At 40.4% G+C, this 20,357-nt stretch overlaps 1 protein-coding gene across 3 annotated transcripts in view; it reads left to right on the top strand.

Moving 5' to 3' along the window:
• The window catches only part of ODAD2 (outer dynein arm docking complex subunit 2), a 209,559-nt gene that overhangs the window by 94,798 nt on the left and 94,404 nt on the right, over positions 1-20,357 (top strand). Inside the window, exon 19 of one of the 3 annotated variants that reach the window (XM_060121860.1) lies at positions 14,506-15,035. The exons of the other annotated variants lie outside the window; for them this stretch is intronic. Coding sequence (XP_059977843.1) covers positions 14,506-14,649 — 144 coding nt within the window. The 3' untranslated portion in view covers positions 14,650-15,035. Of the gene's footprint in view, positions 1-14,505; positions 15,036-20,357 lie in introns of those variants that run through there. 3 annotated transcript variants of the gene reach the window in all.

The raw sequence follows: 20,357 nt of genomic DNA on the forward strand, positions 1-20,357 counted from the left end.
AAAGAATGTATAATTGTGTTACATCACTTACTTTCAAGCTTTTTGCCAGCATTTATAAGAATCATGTTTCTTTCTTAAAATATCACTGCGTTTTTTTGTATTTTCTTTTTATGAATGCTGTAAGATAGTATTTAATCCTATTTCTTTTCATTAATGACTTTTAAAAGGTTTTATTAAGAAAAAAGTAGAAGTTTACATATATTTATTGGCCTTTTTATAAGAAGTGACTCACATAATTCATATGAATTTGTAATCACCACTTCCTCATGAATTAGATGGGAAACAGGTATTTTATTTTAGAATAAACACTCTGTATAATAAGTCAGCTGTAGCATTAGGAAGAAAACTCAATCTGTCTTCCAGATCAGTAATATATCCATGAGATCGCTTGGCCTTGTAACCTTCTTAAACCTAATTTTGCTGCTTGTTTAGAAAATAATGTCTTGTTGTGAATTTTGATCTCAGAGGGAAAAAAAAAATCTCTAGTAATTTCAAAACCAGCAACCTGAGGATCTGCCCCAAACAGAGAAGCCAATTAGAAGGTGTATGAGAGTGATCCCCCAGAAGAGACGAGGAAGAAGTTAATTTCTGTGCGGCTGAAATACAAGCTTGGGCAATTTTAGCTTCCTGACTACAGGTGTGACAGAACGCAGCTGATCAAACCAGGCAGGAATTTGCATCACACTCTGTTTACTTTCAGCTGCCCAATGAGCCATGCCCAATCTGGAAGCCAGAGAGAACCTGGAAAAGGAGCGTGTAGGGCTGTAACTTCATACTGAGAAGACTGCCGTGGACACGGCTTAGGAGCTTGCATTTGGTCACGTTTGGGCCAAAGAATGTATAGCTGTCCACGGTGTGCCAAAAAGCCTGCATAGGTTTCTAAAACATTGAAAACCTGTTTAAAATGTCATCCGTGTTCGGCAGCCCACCTAGCTGGGGTCGGCTATCATTTTTAATAAGTCACCAAATAGTTCAAAGTAGGCGCCTCATCTGGCCCCCAGTTTCTAAAGTCCTATCAACTGAAGTGAACTGAAGTGAACTGAAGTGAACTATGTTACAGGTATTTTCCCTGGGTGCCGGATTTTCAAGTGGGAACTTGAAGGCCCGAAGAGGCCCGAGCAGAAGCGAGGGTGCGACAAGCTTGTCTGCAGTATCTGTGGGTCACATTTGTTGCCTTCACCTGGATTCCCCTCCTGTCCTGCTACTGTTTCCCATTCCGTGCTTCTCAGCCCCAAAGGGGGCTACAGTGGAGGTTGCTAGTTTAGGAAGGGGTAGATTGACAGAGGTGTGGTATACAAAATGGAAAGTAACGACTAAAAGGTATAGCCTGTTCTAAACAGGTGTGCCAACGATAAGCTGCTCATGAAACCATGTAACCATTTTGTTTGGAAGTACGGTTTATCAGTTTCCAGTTACTTTACTAAACTAATAATCTCATCCATTGAGTTAATCATATCGTTATCTCCACGTCAGCCAAGAACTCTCAGGACCACACACTGCACTTGATCACCATCAGAGACCGTGTCGTCTCACCGTTCATGGGTTTGGACCCCAGTTTCTCATGCAACGTTATGTCCCTCTGTCTCTCTGGGCACAGAGCTTTTTTGTGTTTTGTTTTGTTTTTAATTTTTCTAAATTGAGGTAGAGTTGTTTACAGTGTCATGTAAGTTTCAGGTGTACAGCACAGTGATGCACAATTTTTAAGTTATATTCCATTTACAGTTACTATAAAAGATGGGCTGTATTCCCCGAGAGCAGGCACACTTGTCTTGTTCCTGATCTGGGAGAGAAACTTTCAGTCTTTCACCATGGAGTATGATCTCAGCTGTGGGTTTTTCCTACTTGGCCTTTATTATGTTGAGATCATTTTCCTCTATTCCTAGTTTGTTGAGCTTGTTTTTTTAATCATATGAGGATGTTGAATTTTGTCAAGTACTTTTTCTGCGTCAATTGATGGGCTCTTATGGGTTTAACCTTTATTCTGTTAATGCAGGGCGGTATACTGATTGACTTTCTTGTATTGAGCCACCCATGCTTTCTAGGAATAAATTCCACTTTGTCATGACGTGTACTCCTATTGACTCTGGTCTGCTGCTGTTCCGCTGAGGACTGCAGCTTTCATTTTTTATACTGTCCTTATTTGGCTCTGGTATCAGAGTAATGCTAGCCTCATACACTGCATTTGGGAGTGTTATCTCCTCTTCAGTTCTTTGGAAGAGTTTGAGGATTGTTGTTAATTTTTATTTCAATGTTCAGTAGAATTCACCAGTGAAACCATCCAGTCCTGGGCTTTTCTTTGTTGGAAGGTTTTTGATTACTGATCCAATTGCCTTACTTATAACTTATATAGATCTGTTCATATTTTCTGTTTCTTCAGGGTCCAGTCTTGGTAGGTTATGTGTTTCTAGAAATTTATCCGTTTCTTCTAGGTTATCCAATTTGTTGGTATACAACTGTTGATGGTATTCTTACAATCCTTTTTATTTCTCTAAATTGTTATGTCCCTTCTTTCATTTTGGATTTGAGTCTTCTCTTTTTTTCTTCATTAATCTAGCTAAGGATTTGTCAGTTTTGTTTTGAATAGTCAACTCTTGGTTTCATTGATTTTTCTCTACTGTTTTTCTATTTTTTTCTTTAGGAAATAGAGTGATGTCTTCTTTAACCCAATAGTTATTTACAAGTGTATTGCTTAATTATCACATATTTGTGTATTTTCCAGTTTTCCTTCTGTTGTTGATTTCTATTTTCATTCAGTCATTGTGTTCAGGAAAGGTACTTTGTATGATTTCAATCTTTTTTTTTTAAGTTAGACTGATTTTGTGGCCTAAAATATAGTCTTTCTGGAGAATGTTCTATGCGCACTTGAGAAAAATGTATATTCTGCTGTTGCGTAAAGTGTTTTATATATGTCTGTTAGATCCAGTTGGTCTGTAGTGTTGTTTAATTCCTCTATTTCCTTATTGATCTTCTGTCTGATTGTCCCATCCATGATTGAAAATGGGGTATTGAAGTATCCCACTCTTGTTTTTAAGGAGCTGTCTGTTTCTTCCTTCAGTTCTGTCAATGTTTGCTTTATATATTTTGGGATTTATACAAATGTTTATAATTATTGTATTATATCTAGTTGAATTGACCCTCTTATCATTATGCATCCTTCTTTCTCTTTTCAAATAGTTTTTGACTTTTCATGGAATATCTTCCCATATATATATTTTTTTTTCGGTATGCGGGCCTCTCACTGTTGTGGCCTCTCCCGTTGCAGAGCACAGGCTCTGGACGCACAGGCTCAGCGGCCATGGCTCATGGGCCCAGCCGCTCCATGGCATGTGGGATCTTCCCGGACCGGGGCATGAACCCGTGTCCCCTGCATCGGCAGGAGGACTCTCAACCACTGAGCCACCAGGGAAGCCCTCTTCCCATATTTTTACTTTCAATCTATGTGTGTCCTTAGACCTACAGTGAATTTCTTGTAGACATTACACTGGATCTTTTTTTAAAAATCCATTCAGCCCATCTGTGTATTTTGATTGGGGAGTTTAATCCATTTATATTTAGAGTAATTACTGATGGGGAAGCACTTACTTTCGCTATTTTAATATTTGTTTTCTGTATGTTTTGTGGCTTTTTCCCCTCATTTCATTCATTAATGCTTTCCTTTGTGTTTAGTTGATTTTTTGTAGTGCCATATTTTTATTCCCTTCTCTTTCCTTCTGTGCATATTCTATAGATATTTTCTTTGTGGTTACCATGGGGATTACATATAGTATCCTCAAGTTATGACAGTTTACCTTAAATTGATACAACTTCAGTTGCATGCAGGCACTTTACTCCTTTACAATTCCGCTTTCCCACTCCCCCTTGATGTTCCCAATGCCACAAATTACATCTTTACATGTTGTGTACCCAATAACATAGATTTATAACTATTTTTATGAATTTGTCTTTTAAATCTTATAGAAAATAAAAAGTAGAGTTACAAACCAAATTACTATAACACTGCTATTTGTATTTTTCTGTTTACCTTTATCAGGTCTCTTTAAGTTTATCCTAAAGTATATTGAACCTCTTGGGTTTATATATCCATGTATTTATACTCAAATTTGGAATGTTTTCAGCCATTATTTCTTCAAATAATCTCTCTGCCCCTTTCTCTCTCTCTCTCTTTTTTTCTCCTTACATTTAGTAATTTCAAATGTCCTGTCTTCAGGTTCACTGATTCTTTCTTCTTCCTATTTGAGTCTGTTATTTTATACCTCTAGTTAATTTTTCGATTCAGTTATTATATTTTTCAGTGCTACAATTTGTATTTGGTGCTTTAAAAAAATTCTGTCTTTTTGCTGATATTCTCATGTTATTTCTATATCATTTTCCTTATTTTCTTTAATTCTTTGTGTATTTCTTGAGCATTTTGAGCATACTTAAGATAGATGTTTTAAAGTCTTTGCCTGATACATCTGTAAGTCTGATGCATTTGTTTCTTCAGAGTTGGTTTCTGGAGATTTACTTTGTTCCTTTGAGTGAGCCATGTTTTCCTTTTTCTTGGTGTATCTTGTGGGGGTTTTTGTTGAAAATCGGGCATTTGAAAAAACAGCCACTAGTCGTTTCAGATTGACTTGGCAGACTTTCACTAGTCATTCTTGTCATTCCTATTGGAATCACCTAGGGTAAAGGTGTAAGGTCTTCGCAGATCTTTTCTGGGCATGTGTTTTATCTGGCCCAGTGTGTCTGTCTACTTAAAATGTCCCGCATATTCATAGCTGCTTTTAATGTCTTAATTTCCCCAAGAGTCTCACCCCAGCTTTTTCTTGGGGACTTAAATGTTCTATTTTATTCCTCCTCTTATAACTTCTTGCCCTGAGGTGTCTGTGAGTCTGCAGTCCCCCTGCAATTCCCACACCCCACAATTCCCACACCCCACACCCCACAATTCCCACACCCCACAATGAGTACCATTGTCTTCCACAGCTGCTGCCACCTGAGGCCCAGCATATGCCACAATTTCACATCTAAGTTCTTAGTCACATGAGACAGGGACCAGTCTCTCAGGTAGCTTCATCCACAGGCCAGAGTGTTGCAAGTCGTTTCTGTTCCTCTTGTTCTGGTCAAGGGAGGGGACTGGGAATTGGCCCGCTTCCTCCTGACCTGTAGCATTGCCAGGAAGGGGATGGGACATGGGCAAGTAAAAATGCCAGGAAATTTCCTGAAGTTCTGAATGTGACTTTATCTTGGTTCAGTGTTTGTTTATTTACTATAGATCTCTGAATTGGTTTCCAGAGCTCCTATAAAGTTACTTTAGCCAGTCTGTTAGTTGTTTATTTAATGTTTCCATGGGGGAACAAGTGTCTGGTGCTTCTAAGTCCACCATCTTGGACATGTCTCCATGCTTTCTGATGAGAAGTCAGATACTGGTATTAATGAAGTTCCCTTGTACATGATAGCCATGTACAACTTTCAAGTGCAGCCTGCAACTTTCAAGAGTCTCTCTTTGTCTTTCAACAGTTTAATTATAATGTGTCTAGGTGTGTATCTGAGTTTATTATACTTGGAATTCCTTAAGATACCTGAATATATAGATTAAATTTTTTTCCTCAAATTTGTGAAGCTTTTGCCCTTATTTCTTCAAATATTCTTTCTGTCCCTTTCTCTTCTTCCAGTCTCTCATGTACATAGGTTGGTATGCTTGATGGTATCCTGTAGGTCTCTGAGAAGGTGTTCATTTTTCTTCATTTTTTGTTTGGCTCCTCAGACTTGATAATCTGAACTGACCTATCTTCAAATTCACCAAGTCTCTTTTCTGCCCGCTCACATCTGATGTTGGGCCCATATAGTAAATTTCCCACTTCAGTTATTGAACATTTCAGCTCCAGAATTTCTAATTGACTTTTTTTATAAGTTAAATCTCTTTATTAATGTTCTCTACTTCCTGAGACATTGTTCTCAAACTTTAATTGTTTAGGCATGGTTTCCTTTAGTTCCTTGTACATATTTATAATAGCTGATTTAAAGTCTTTATCTAATAAGTCCAACATGGTACAGGCTTCCTTACAGTCAGATTTTATTGACTGCTTTCTTTCCCTGGGGTGTACTTTGTGGCATACTTTTTTTTTTTGTATATCTTATAACTTTTTATTGGAAACCTTATATTTAAAATAATATAATTTAGAAACACTGGAAATCAGATTCCCCCCTTTTCAGGGGTTGTGTTCTTGCTGTTTGTTGTTGTTTTTGCTGTTGTTTGTTATTGACTTTCTTGGACTAATTCTGTAACATCTGTGTTCCTTCTCAGTGTGACCACTGAGGTTTCTTCTCAGTTAGCTCATTGGACAGCTAATGAGTTGATAGAGCTTTTCTTAAACACTTTGCATCATTAGATTTCTTACCGTTTGGTGTGGGGCCCTGTGTACATTCTATGGCAGACATAGAACACCAGCAGCTCACACATCTGTCTTACCCTTCACTTCTCGTGTAGGGCCTCACGGTCAGGCAGACAAGCGATCGCAGCTGCCTCAGGTCTTTTCTGAGCACGTGCATATCCCTACACTTGCTTGTGGCATTTTAAAGCCCCAGGAATATGGTGGACTTTTTCAAAGCCCTCTATAGACCTCACATTTCCAAGATTTTCCTTTTAATTTTTTTTTTTTGGTCCAGCCTCTTGTTTGTCCCAACTGATATTGCCATCTCAGCTTTTATGTTCAATAATTGCCGCTGATTTGTTTTTTTAAGACACACCCTGAGGATAGGACTTTCCTCATGAAATGAGTCCTGAGGTAAAGACAAGCCTTTGGAGCTTTTCCTAAAAGTTGCCATTCAGGTCAAATAGTGACCATTCTTTTGTAATGAGGCTTTTGGGGGAGCTCCAAACCCATTCTTCCCCCTCCTGTGGCTGCCAGGCTGCAGGTTTTTCACAGATACCATGGTTTCCAGGCCATTGGTTTTCAAGGCTACTGCAGAGCTGGGGAGAGGAAGGTGGGAAAGTTAAGATGCCACAAAGCTCACTGTTCTTACTGAAGTTCAGCTGTTTTTCTTGAATAAACACCCCTGTTACAAGCCTTTCATTAAATTCGAGAGTTCCAAAAATGTTGATTTTGCCATTTTTTGCCAGTGTACTCACTGTTGCTATAGACGATCGTATCCTTACCCTACCATTCCACAAGCGCTTGCGCATTTAGGTTAATCATTTTTGCACTGATGCTACGATTTTGGAAGTAATAGCAACACAATTTGATAATTATCCAGACTGGTTATTCTCCAGTCTAGATACACGTCATCTTCAGAGCTTTAAAAACGATATCCTCATGCAAGAGGCTTAACCCTTGTTCTGTCTGTTGAGATTGAGGCCTTGGCATACATATTTCTAAAAAGTCACCCCAGGTGGTTATGATGTGAAACCAAGGCTGAGAACCACTGATCTAGATCTTATTTATTTTGAATCCCACAACGTAAAATAGTACCTTACATTTCTGAGGTTCCACATGGATATCTCAGGAGGTAAGAAGTCTGCCAGTCTCTGTTCTAGTCAGACCACATCTGGAGCTGTGTTAAACTCGGTGTGTTCTCAGAGAAACTTTGATAAATGAGAGGGAAGACCAATGAAAACCCTTTACTATGAAAATTAGTTAAAGGTACACACAGAAAATGAGGGAGACCAGGTAGCTGGCTTCAAATGTTAGAAGAACATTCATGAAAATTAGTTGCAGGTAGTATAATGTTCATTATGAGTTAAAGAGATTCATCAGATGAACTGGGAAGCTAATCACATATTTATAAAAAATACGATATAACAGACCGAACAAGTAAACTTTTGGAATAGAATCTCTTCATAAATTAGAGACTCCCTGTTTTATTGTTTTTGTTTTTTGAAGTGTAGTATTCCATACAGTTAATTTTTTTCAGTCAAGATTATGGTTTCAAGTATTATTCTTAGCCTGATCTACACAACTCACTGATTGGATCTTAACCAGAAACTGGTTTACCCATCTTGATCTGTGGGTTATTGACTATAAGTGGGAAAAATTCTAAATATATATATGCATATGTATATGTACAGATTTACATGCAATAGGTACTTTACGATAACATGTCTTATATTTGTTTAGCACCTTGTACTTACAGACTTCTTTCAAATACATCATTGGCTAAGAAGGTCACTTAATTACCTCCATAAGCCTCTGAATACACAATGGTGCTTCACAAATTTGACCTCCTCATTAACAGACTATGGCATCTAAAGCAGAATCAACACAGGACATAGTAAAATCGAAAAATCGCAGTTGACCGTGATAATTTAAAAGATTACCTTAAATTAGGCTAAGGAAGTAGAAAAAAATCAGAACCATTAAATTTTTAAAAAAATTATCTTGTGAATTAATTGGATAAAGCCACCTTCAAGGTTTAATACATTTTCTGCTACATAAATCTAGACTGTGAGCCACCATGTCATTTATTTCACTGGAAATTAATTTATTGTTCCTTCAGTTCAGAAGGAAAGGAATGATCAGTGATGTTCTATTTTTGATTTTTGAAGAACTACATTTGAAAGTGTAAAGTAATTCTAGATTAGCTATATATATATAGCTGTTCATATTTTCTATTTATTCCTGATTCAGTCTTGGCAGTTGTGCATTTTTAAGAATTTGTCCATTTCTTCCAGGTTGTCCATTTTATTGGCATAGAGTTGCTTGTAGTAATGTCTCATGATCTTTTTTATTTCTGCAGTGTCAGTTGTTACTTCTCCTTTTTCATTTCTAATTCTATTGAATTGAGTCTTCTCCCATTTTTTCTTGATGAGTCTGGCTAATGGTTTATCAATTTTGTTTATCTTCTCAAAGAACCAGCTTTTAGTTTTATTGATCTTTGCTATTGTTTCCTTCATTTCTTTTTCATTTATTTCTGATCTGATTTTTATGATTTCTTTCCTTCTGCTAACTTTGGGGGGTTTTGTTCTTCTTTCTCTAATTGCTTTAGGTGCAAGGTTAGGTTGTTTATTCGAGATGTTTCCTGTTTCTTAAGGTAGGATTGTATTGCTATAAACTTCTCTCTTAGAACTGCTTTTGCTGCATCCCATAAATTTTGGGTCGTTGTGTCTCCATTGTCATTTGTTTCTAGGTATTTCTTAATTTCCTCTTTGATTTCTTCAGTGATCACTCATTATTAAGTAGTGTATTGTTTAGCTTCCATGTGTTTGTATTTTTTACTTATCTTTTCCTGTAATTGATATCTAGTCTCATAGCATTGTGGTCAGAAAAGATACTTGAAACAATTTCAATTTTCTTAAATTTACCGAGGCTTGATTTGTGACCCATGATATGATCTATCCTGGAGAATGTTCCATGAGCACTTGAGAAAAATGTGTATTCTGTTGTTTTTGGATGGAATGTCCTATAAATATCAATTAAGTCCTTCTTGTTTAATGTATCATTGAAAGCTTGTGTTTCCTTATTAATTTTCATTTGGACGATCTGTCCATTGGTGAAAGTGGGGTGTTAAAGTCCCCTACTATGAATGTGTTACTGTCGATTTCCCCTTTTATGGCTGTTAGTATTTGCCTTATGTATTGAGGTGCTCCTGTGTTGGGTGCATACATATTTACAATGGTTATATCTTCTTCTTGGATCAATCCCTTGATCATTATGTAGTGTCCTTCTTTGTCTCTTCTAATAGTCTTTATTTTAAAGTCTATTTTGTCTGATATGAGAATTGCTACTCCAGCTTTCTTTTGGTTTCCATTTGCATGGAATATCTTTTTCCGTCCCCTTACTTTCATTCTGTATGTGTCCCTAGGTCTGAAGTGGGTCTCTTGTAGACAGCAAATATATGGGTCTGGTTTTTGTATCCATTCAGCCAGTCTGTGTCTTTCGGTGGGAGCATTTAGTCCATTTACATTTAAGGTAATTATCGATATGTATGTTCCTATTCCCATTTTGTTAATTGTTTTGGGTTCGTTATTGTAGGTCTTTTCCTTCTCTTGTGTTTCTTGCCTAGAGAAGTTCCTTTAGCAGTTGTTGTAAAGCTGGTTTGGTGGTGCTGAACTCTCTCAGCTTTTGCTTGTCTGTAAAGGTTTTAATTTCTCCATCAAGTCTGAATGAGATCCTTGCTGGGTAGAGAAATTTTGGTTGCAGGTTTTCCTCCTTCATCACTTTAAATATGTCCTGCCACTCCCTTCTGGCTTGCAGAGTTTCTGCTGAAAGATAAGCTGTTAACCTTATGGGGATTCCCTTGTGTGTTATTTGTTGCTTTTCCCTTGCTGCTTTTAATATGCTTTCTTTGTATTTAATTTTTGACAGTTTGATTAATATGTGTCTTGGCGTATTTCTCCTTGGATTTATCCTGTATGGGACTCTCTGCGCTTCCTGGACCTGATTAACTATTTCCTTTCCCATATTAGGGAAGTTTTCAACTATAATCACTTCAAATATTTTCTCAGTCCCTTTCTTTTTCTCTTCTTCTTCTGGAACCCATATAATTCGAATGTTGGTGCGTTTAATGTTGTTCCTGAGGTCTCTGAGACTGTCTTCAGTTCTTTTCATTCTTTTTTCTTTATTCTGCTCTGCAGTGGTTATTTCCACTATTTTATCTTCCAGGTCACTTATCTGTTCTTCTGCCTCAGTTATTCTGCTATTGATCCCATCTAGAGTATTTTTAATTTCATTTATTGCGTTGTTCATAGTTGTTTCATCTTTATTTCTTCTAGGTCCTTGTTAAATGTTTCTTGCATTTTGTCCATTCTATTTCCAAGATTTTGGATCATCTTTACTATCATTATTCTGAATTCTTTTTCAGGTAGACTGCCTATTTCCTCTTCATTTGTTAGGTCTGGTGGGTTTTTATCTTGCTCCTTCATCTGCTGTGTGTTTTTCTGTCTTCTCATTTTGCTTATCTTAGTGTGTTTGGGATCTCCTTTTTGCAGGCTGCAGGTTCGTATTCCCGTTGTTTTTGGTGTCTGTCCCCAGTGGCTCAAGTTGGTTCAGTGGGTTGTGTAGGCTTCCTGGTGGAGGGGACTAGTGCCTGTGTTCTGGTGGATGAGGCTGGATCTTGTCTTTCTGGTGGGCAGGTCCACGTCTGGTGGTGTGTTTTGGGGTGTCTGTGGACTTACTATGATTTTAGGCAGCCTCTCTGCTAATGGGTGGAGTTGTGTTCCTGTCTTGCTAGTTGTTTGGCATAGGATGTGCAGCACTGTAGCTTGCTGGTCGTTGAGTGAAGCTGGGTGCTGGTGTTGAGATGGAGATCTCTGGGAGATTTTCGCCTTTTGATATTATGTGGAGCTGGGAGGTCTCTTGTGGACCAGTGTCCTGAAGTTGGCTCTCCCAGCTCAGAGGCACAGCACTGACTCCTGGCTGCAGCACCAAGAGCCTTTCATCCACACGGTTCAGAATAAAAGGGAGAAAAAGTAGAAAGAAAAAATTGGTAAAAGTAGAAAGAAAGGAGGGATGGAGAGAGGGAGGGATGGAGGAAGGAAGGAAGGAGGGAAGGAAGGAAAAAAGAGAATATAAAGTGAAATAAAGTAAGATAAAATATAATAAAGTTATTAAAATAAAAAAATAATTATTAAGAAAAAAGGACGGATAGAACCCTAGGACAAATGGTGGAAGCAAAGCTATACAGCATAAATCTTGCTCTCAAAGTCCACCTCCTCAATTTGGGATGATTCGTTGTCTATTCATGTATTCCACAGATGCAGGTACATTAAGTTGATTGTGGAGCTTTAATCCGCTGCTCCTGAGGCACCTGGGAGGGATTTCCCTTTCTCTTTGTTCGCACAGCTCCCGGGGCTCAGCTTTGGATTTGGCCCCGCCTCTGCGTGTAGGTCGCGGGAGGGCATCTGTTTGTTTGCTCAGACAGGACGGGGTTAAAGGCGCCGCTGATTCCGGGGCTCTGGCTCACTCAGGACGGGGGGAGGGAGGGGCACGGAGCGCGGGGCGGGCCTGCGGCGGCAGAGGCCGGCGTGACGTTGCACCAGCCTGAGGCGCGCGGTGCGTTCTCCCGGGGAAGTTGTCCCTGGATCCCGGGACCCTGGCAGTGGCGGGCTGCACAGGCTCCCCGGAAGGGGGTGTGGACAGTGACCTGTGCTCGCACACAGGCCCCTTGGTGGCGGCAGCAGCAGCCTTAGCGTCTCCCGCCCGTCTCTGGGGTCCGCGCTGTTAGCCTCGGCTCGCGCCCGTCTCTGGAGCTCCTTTAAGCGGCGCTCTAATCCCCTCTCCTCGCGCACCACGAGACACAGAGGGAAGAAAAAGTCTCCTGCCTCTTCGGCAGGTCCAGACTTTTCCCCGGACTCCCTCCCGGCCAGCCGTGGCGCACTAGCCCCTGCAGGCTGTGTTCACGCCGCCAACCCCAGTCCCCTCCCTGCGCTCCGACCGAAGCCCGAGTCTCAGCTCCCAGCCCCGCCCGCCCCGGCGGGGGAGCAGAGAAGCCTCTCGGGCTGGTGAGTGCCGGTCGGCGCCGATCCTCTGTGCGGGAATCCCCCCGCTTTGCCCTCCGCACCCCTGTTGCTGTGCTCTCCTCCACGGCCCCGAAGCTCCCACCTCCGCCGCCCGCAGTCTCCGCCCGCGAAGGGGCTCCTAGTGTGTGGGAACCTTCCCTCCTTCACGGCTCCGTCCCACTGGTGCAGGTCCCATCCCTATTCTTTTGTCTCTGTTTTTTCTTTTTACTTTTGCCCTACCCAGGTATGTGAGGGGTTTTTTGCCTTTTGGGAGGTCTGAGGTTTTCTGCCAGCGTTCAGTAGGTGTTCTGTAGTTGCTCCACGTGTAGATGTATTTCTGGTGTATCTGTGGGGAGGAAGGTGATCTCCGCGTCTTACTCTTCCGCCATCTTCCTGGAAGCCCCCTACCAGTTGAATTTTAACCAAAAATATTTTGCTAGTTTATATTTTCATCACATTTGTGTATTTGACTTAATTTTGTTTAATTTGAACTTGACATCTTTTCCTACTTATTCAGCCACTCAAGCTTTACTTTGATAGCAGCGTGAAGGTGTTTCATATTCTCTTTTTTAATTATGGTTTTTGTTTGTCTTGGGAAATGTCATTGGCAAAATAGCTTCATCTCTTTTGGAATTATTAACTCTCTGAATTGGGAAGCTTCTTCTGACTGTTTATAAACTAACTGTAATGTGACAACTTCAACTGTTGGCACTTCCAAGTCCAAACACACAGTGTGTAGTGAAAAGACACTAAATGAGAAATCAGGAGATCTGAAGTTGCTTTTTAGTTTTGTCACTCATTGTGCATGAACCTTTAGGAACCTTTAGCCTTCCTATCTATAAAATGAGGATGTCATGTCTTGTTAAGGCAGAGCTGTGAGCATCAGATGAGATAATGTATGCAGGAGTCCTTTGTAAACTGCAAAAGAATTAGGCTGTTGTTATTGTATTACTATTACTTATTTATTTTTATTTAAGTATGGTTGATTTACAATGTTACGTTAATTACTGCTGCACAGTAAAGTGATTCAGTTATATATACACACACACACACACACACACACATATATATATATATATATACACATTCCTTTTGTTATATTCTTTTCCATTATGGTTTATCACAGGATATTGCATATAGTTCCCTGTGCTATACAGTAGGACTTTGTTGTTTATCTATTCTATATATAAAAGCTCACATCTACTAACCCCATCCTCCCACTCCATCCTTCCCCCAACCTCTTCCCCCGGCAACCACCAGTCTGTTCTCTATGTCCGTGATTCTGTTTTTGTTTCATAGATAAGTTCATTTGTGTCATATTTTAGATTCCGCATATAAGTCATATCATATGGTATTTGTCTTTCTCTTTTTTACTATTACTATTATTACTATTATCATTATTATTATTAAAGATTTTTCCATTACAGGTAAGTATTTGAATTGTCTATAACCCATATTGTACCAGTGGTGAACTTGGCAAAGACTAGTTATTAAGACACATGAGAAGGTGGGAAATGTGGTGGATTTCCCAGCTGCTTAGCATTTAGTGAAAGACAGTCTTGGTGGAATAATTACTTTTTCCATCCTCAAATATACTGTCTTCCTTTCCAGAGAAACTATGTGAGGCAAGAAGTCATGTGTCTAAAATCTTTAAAGCTAAAAAGGAAAAAAGAAAGAAAGAATCTCACCTTCAAAACAAATAAACTTTGGAGGGGCTCGTAGGCTTGAGTGTAACACTTCACTGTCCCACAGATTAGAAACGTTAGGAGACCTTGGTGAGCCACGCCCACGACCTCGCTGACACTGGCTCGCTGGGTCTCTTACCACGCACCTCAGGAAGTTCTTGGATCAGAGGCAGGTGCGATCACTCTCGTTATTCTTCCCCCCGCTGCCCCAGTGCTGTGGCTCACGGGATCCACTGATAAAGCCGTGAGAGAACCAGGAAGTCACTAGAATGGGAAGCTAAGTGATCGGATGCATTTACACTCCGTCTTACAGAGCTAACGCTCTTTTCTTTTTAGTGCTTGTGATTGTGGTTAAGTATCTTAAAGTTATAGTCCCTTTATTCCCTTTATTTTTTCATAATTCAGCAAACATTTATTGAAAGTCCTCTGAGTGACAGACACCAGACAACATCCCAAGTGAGAGTCAAAGAACAAGACCAGGTGTCTCTGCTCTTGAAGAACTCACACGTTAATGGGGAGAGGACCCATGAGAAAATCATTGCAGTATGATGAAAAGTAAACAGCTACAGATGCCTTTGGTTTTCAATAGCCAAATCGGATTTTAGGATGAGCTGATTCAACAGCTCAACGGTGTCTTCAAGGACCAGGCTCTTGTCCTCTTTCTGTTCTGCCATTCTCAGTGTTGTTATAAATAGGAAAACTTTTCCAGAAGATTTCTGAGTTGTCATCTCAGAAGTCATTAGCCACAACTGGGCCATATCTAGGCCACCCCTAAGCAAATCATTGGCAAGGGGAAGGAGACTTCGAGGACAGATTTAGGCCTCTGGGGTTAGAGACGCCCTCTCCTGATGCTCGTCTGTGAGAACTAGACAACCAAACAAGATCAAGACTTGGCCGATTCATTTTGCTGTGCAGTAAAAGCTAACACAACATTGTAAAGCAACTATACTCCAATAAAAATTAATTAAAAATAACTAAAACTGATTACAAATTCTATCTAAAATATAGTTGTTTTATTTGATTTATCTTTATTAAAATTCTATTATATGTGAAAATGTAGTCATATATTTATTAAATAACATATAAAAAGAATATATTGCAAAAAAAGACTTTGCAAACACGAGAGGATGAGGTTTTTGGACAAAACCATCGAAAAGAATATGGAAGGCAGGGGGTGACCAACACTGAGAAGGGGAGTGGGGAAATTTTCATGGAGGAGCTGTTATTTAAGCTGCTATTAAAAGATGAGTCAGAGTTTTCAGAACTGAGTAGGAGTTTGTAGTTTGGTAGGGCTAAACTCCAGGTAAAGAAAATAACTTGGTCAAAGATATAAAAGAACATGGTACGTCGGGAACAGCAATAATCCTAGAGGCCGGAATATAGCTTATGCAAAAGAGTATGGGAAAGAAGAGGTTGGGAAAATACGTGAATGTCATTTAGACCTGATCCTGAAGGAAATGAAGCCAGTAAAGGATTTTAAGAAATATTCTGTCCCTTTGTCAACGTCTTTCTAGTCTTTTTGGAGGTCTGACACTCATTCCCAAGTAGGTGCCTCAGGAAGGGCCTGTGTTAGCATCACTCCCTGAAGTCATCCATGTTTATAACAGTTTTATCCTTGAAGGTCATTGGGCTTCAAACTTTTGGAAGTTAGAACCTTGCTTCACATTTTCTCTTGAGTAGCTCACACGTGTTACTTTCTTTTCCTTTGCATAAACCATTGCTGTTGGAAAGTCTAAGGATAATAGCTTATTATTTTCTTTAGAGGTGCCTTGGTCTTTTTGCCTGGAAGACCAAAGAATCTTTCTCTGTTTTATTACTGTCCAGCAGTTGTACTAGTATTTGTCTTTATGTTAGCCAATTCTGGGCCAGTTTTCCCTGGTATATTGAGTGACCTTTCAATATATTCTCAGGTTTTATTTATTTCAGGAGAGAGTTTTCTTGGATTACAGTTTTTAAAATTTTGCTCTCTTGTATTGCTTTGTTTCCTTCTTGGGGGCTCTTACTGTACATATGTTAGATCTTCTCTGCCTGTTTGTTCTCCTGAAGTTTTTGTGAGCTCTTTTTCCATCATTTTGGAGTTTTCACATCTTCTGTTTATTTAAAGATATTTCCCATTTTGTTTATTCATTCGTGTTACTTCTAGTTTGCTTTTTATTTCCAAAATTAATTTTAATTTTATTTCTAAATTTTTATGGATCTTTAAAAATGGGTTTTTACTAATCACCTAATTTGTGAGCTTTAATAATTCTAATCATACTTTCTATGATTTTCTTTTTTTCATTTTTTTCTTGTAGTAACTCCAAATGGAAATTGACTGTGGTCTTTTTATATATAGTGCATTTTTAATTGAAATGAGTTTTCATGGTCTTTTAGGAGAGAGATGTGGGCCAGGGTAGCATTTTTAATTTCATGGCTCTTAGGATGCCATGTCTGCTACTGTCACAGTGATGGAGAGTAGGCTCAGACTCCTGTGCTCTCTTGCCCTCTTTTTATCTGGACTTTCTCTTCTCTTCTTCCTGTTACCCTTGCCTTGTTCAATTAGGATGCAACCCCAGTAGTTTCTCCTCAGTGCTGGCTTTGTCCTGTGACAAGGCTTCAGTTTTAAGAATTCATGGGACTCAGACCTATAGAACATTCTAGCACCATCATACCTGTGTGTCCTTTTAGTTTTATCCATCCATCAGAGCCTGAGAAGTCAGCTCCCAGCTTCTGTTGCTGTTCCTGAGCTTTCCAATGTGACCTAATGGCAATTTAGTTTCCCTTTGTTTTTCCCCTGCAGATTTCAGAGTTTCTTAGAGCGTGTGGGCTTTGTAGCGCTTGGTAACTTGTCCTGATCAGCTTGTATTTGGGGGTTGATGTAGATATCTAGTTGCTGAATATTGTTGTATGTGTTGTCCCTTTTTTGTTTTGCTATAATACTTGCTCTGTTTCCATAGGGAGATTCAAAAACTATGCCCACCATCATCTTTCAGGAATTCCTCCAGTTTTTTTCTCAAGAAAAAATTGTTAGATAATTATATAATTGATAAATTTACTAGATTATTGATGCATATAACATCACTTAGAAAAGGTTGGGCATATCTGGATTCAAATCCCACTTCTGCCACTTATCAGTTTTCTTTTCACATATTAGTTCATTTCTCTGAGGTTTTTCTCATCTATAAGGTGGAAATACTACTACAACTACCACTACCAAGTACTGCCTCAAAGAGTAATTTGAATTAAGTTAAGTTGGACGTTTGACCAGAGGTTAATAAATTCACATTTATAATCTTCTGGTTTGCTTGCATCCTGAAGCACAGAAGTGTAATAAGGTGACAATGTAGAAAGATAATTTCTTTTGTGTTACTTAAAAACCTTTATTGTAGAAGTTTAGAAAAAATGGCAATTAAATATTTTCAAAATAATTTTATTGATACATCAGAATTAGGAAGTGTGTCCTAACTATCAGAAATTATATTTAAATTTGACATTGAGAACAAGCCCACCAGTATTGCTGATACCATCTCACCTAGCAATCAGGAGAGGCAACATGTTTTGGACAAAGATGCTTTGCCCTTAAAATTGGGAAGAACCTGACTTAGGCCCTTCCTTCATCATTTCCTAGAAGCTTAGTTTGGTTTGTTATACCCTCAGTGAAAATTTTCCTTCCATAGCTGCAAGTTTGCATGTAATCAAATTCAATAAATGTTAATTGAGCATGTACTCACTGTTAGAAACTGGCTTAGGCACTGGACATACAACACTGAGCTAGACAGACAGAGTCCCTGCCCTCCTGGAATTTACAGTTCAAGGTCAAAGGCAAACAGATAAGCTAATACCGCATAGAGTATTATAAACAGAGAAGAGGGACTTCCCTCGTGGCACAGTAGTTTAGAGTCCGCCTGCCAATGCGGGGGACGTGGGTTTGGGCCCTGGTCCGGGAAGATCCCACATGCCGCGGAGCAGCTAGGCCTGTGCGCCACAGCTACTGAGCCTGCGTTCTAGAGCCCGTGAGCCACAACTACTGAGCCCATGTGCTGCAACTACTGAAGCCCACGCGCCTAGGGCCCATGCTCCTCTATGGGAGAAGCCACCACAATGAGAGGCCCAGGCACCCCAGCAAAGAGTGGCCCCTGCTCACCGCAGCTAGAGAAAGCCCGCACGCAGCAACTGAGATCCCAAAATAAATAATAAAATAAATAAATTTAAAAATAAAAAAATAAAGAGAGAAGAACCAGGTATTATAGGAGGAGCGGCTTAACTCAGACTTGAGGTTCAGGAAAGGCTTCCCGAAGAAAATGGCACATTAGCTAGTAGCTGAGGATGTGTAGGAATCCCCAAGCCAATAGGAAAGCAGACAAAAGGGCATGTGCAAAGGCAAGGAGACACGCAGGCAGCACATCTGAGGACGGAAAACGAAGGACTAATGCATAAACAGTGCTTCCAATACTGGTTGAAGTTCAGACTCACCAGGAGGGTTTTTAAAGAATCAGATTTTTTTTTTTATAGGCCCCAGCCCAGACTTGCTGAACTACATTCTCAGAGAACATTTCAAGATTCTGGCTGTTAGCTCCTCTGGGGAGCCACTGGCTTAGGGTGTGTGTGGGGCTGGGGAAGGGGGCTCAAGTCAGGGAGGGCGAGGCAGGGAACGCAGGGGTGCACTGGGAAGGGCTGTAAAGCATGTGTGGAGTTGGGATTTTATCCTAAGGGTGGGGGAGCTATGGAAGGACTGGGGAGGTATGGGGATGAGGAGATCAGATTCATGATTTATTAGGATCATGGAGTTTACTAAGGCATGGCCCCTGCCGTCATGAGTGATACAATCTAGTTTATGAGGTTCAACATCTTTGAACCTCAGTTTTTAAAATCAAAAATGGAAAAACAGTATCTACTTTGCATGGTTATTTGGAGGTTTAACTGAGATAATTTATGCACAAAGTGCCTGACATATAGTTGATACTCAAAAGATGTGAACTTCTGTTGTTTGAGAAAACCACAGAGCCAGATAATTGGTGGACATCACGCAGCCGCTGTCCAACACCAGGGGAGGTGGGGTTTCTGTTTCGCCATCTATCTCCAGGTTCCTCTGACAAATTCCCTGTCTCTGCCCACATGGCCATACCGGGACAGAAAGCCCGCTTTTTCTCACTTACTACCTCAGTTACGGTCTTTATGCTGATGACTTCCAAGTCTCTACCTCTAGCCTGGTGTTCACTCCTGAGCCCCAGAGCCGCAAAGCCAACTGACTCCTTAAGTGGAACCCTCCACTTAAATGCCTTGTGGGTACTTGTTCTGTTACCTAACACCACCCTTTCCCACACCAGGAAAACAAAACAAAACCCCACTTTCCAACATTATCAACACCACTAGGGCAAGTCAGAAGCATGGGAATTGAGTCACTCGTCCTTATCTTCTCCAGTGAACCCTCACAAGTCCACACCCTTCTCTCCAGGCTGGACCATCACCTCCTCCAAACCACCACCTGTTACCTGAGCTTGTGAAACAGCCTGAGTCCCCAACACCATTCTTTGCCCCCACGCTGCAATCCTGAGGGACCTCCCATGAGGCAAAATGGAGAAAAGCGCCTCTCCTGCTTCCCCACACAGTTAATAAGCCTCTTCAGCGGCTTTCGCATGCCGCCGAAGCGAGCCTTACGGTCTCCCATTCTCCCTCTCCTACTTTATGCTCTAACCATCCTGACCCAGAAAAAAGTACCTTGTCCCCCACTCTCGGTTCCTCACCCAGAATCCCCTTCACATTGGACAACCCCTCGCCCCTGAGGTCTCAGCTGGCAAACATCATGGTGGAGGGGCACTCCTTGAATCTTTACACCAGCCAGGAGTCCCTCGCACACGTATTTGTAGTGTCTTTCCCTCTTCCCCATTAACGCTACTCGGTCTGCTTGTAGCTTCCTAGTGCCCATCTTCCCCACTAGACTGTAGCGACGTGTGGTGGCTGAAGAGTGTTCACAGTCAGTCCACGTTGTTCACGGATTCTATCTGGGGAGTCACCTGCTTGCTCGCATTTTTTGTAACTCCCAAATCAGCACTCAGGGCCCTTTCTCAGTCATTCTTGGACATGCACAGAAAAGTAAAATTTTAAGTTGCCCGACACGCACTCTCAGTGGGGGTTGAGCAAGCGGACGCTCTGCGCGCTTGTCTCCGCCCTTGGACCATCAACAAGCCTCCGTTGTGCAGTCTGCTTAGTGCCGCGTTTTCCACATTTTTGTGTTTTTTGTTGGTTTCACTGTTGAAAATGGCCCCCATGCATAGTAC

Source organism: Lagenorhynchus albirostris, chromosome 1 (assembly GCF_949774975.1).
Source record: "Lagenorhynchus albirostris chromosome 1, mLagAlb1.1, whole genome shotgun sequence".
NCBI lineage: Eukaryota > Metazoa > Chordata > Mammalia > Artiodactyla > Delphinidae > Lagenorhynchus > Lagenorhynchus albirostris.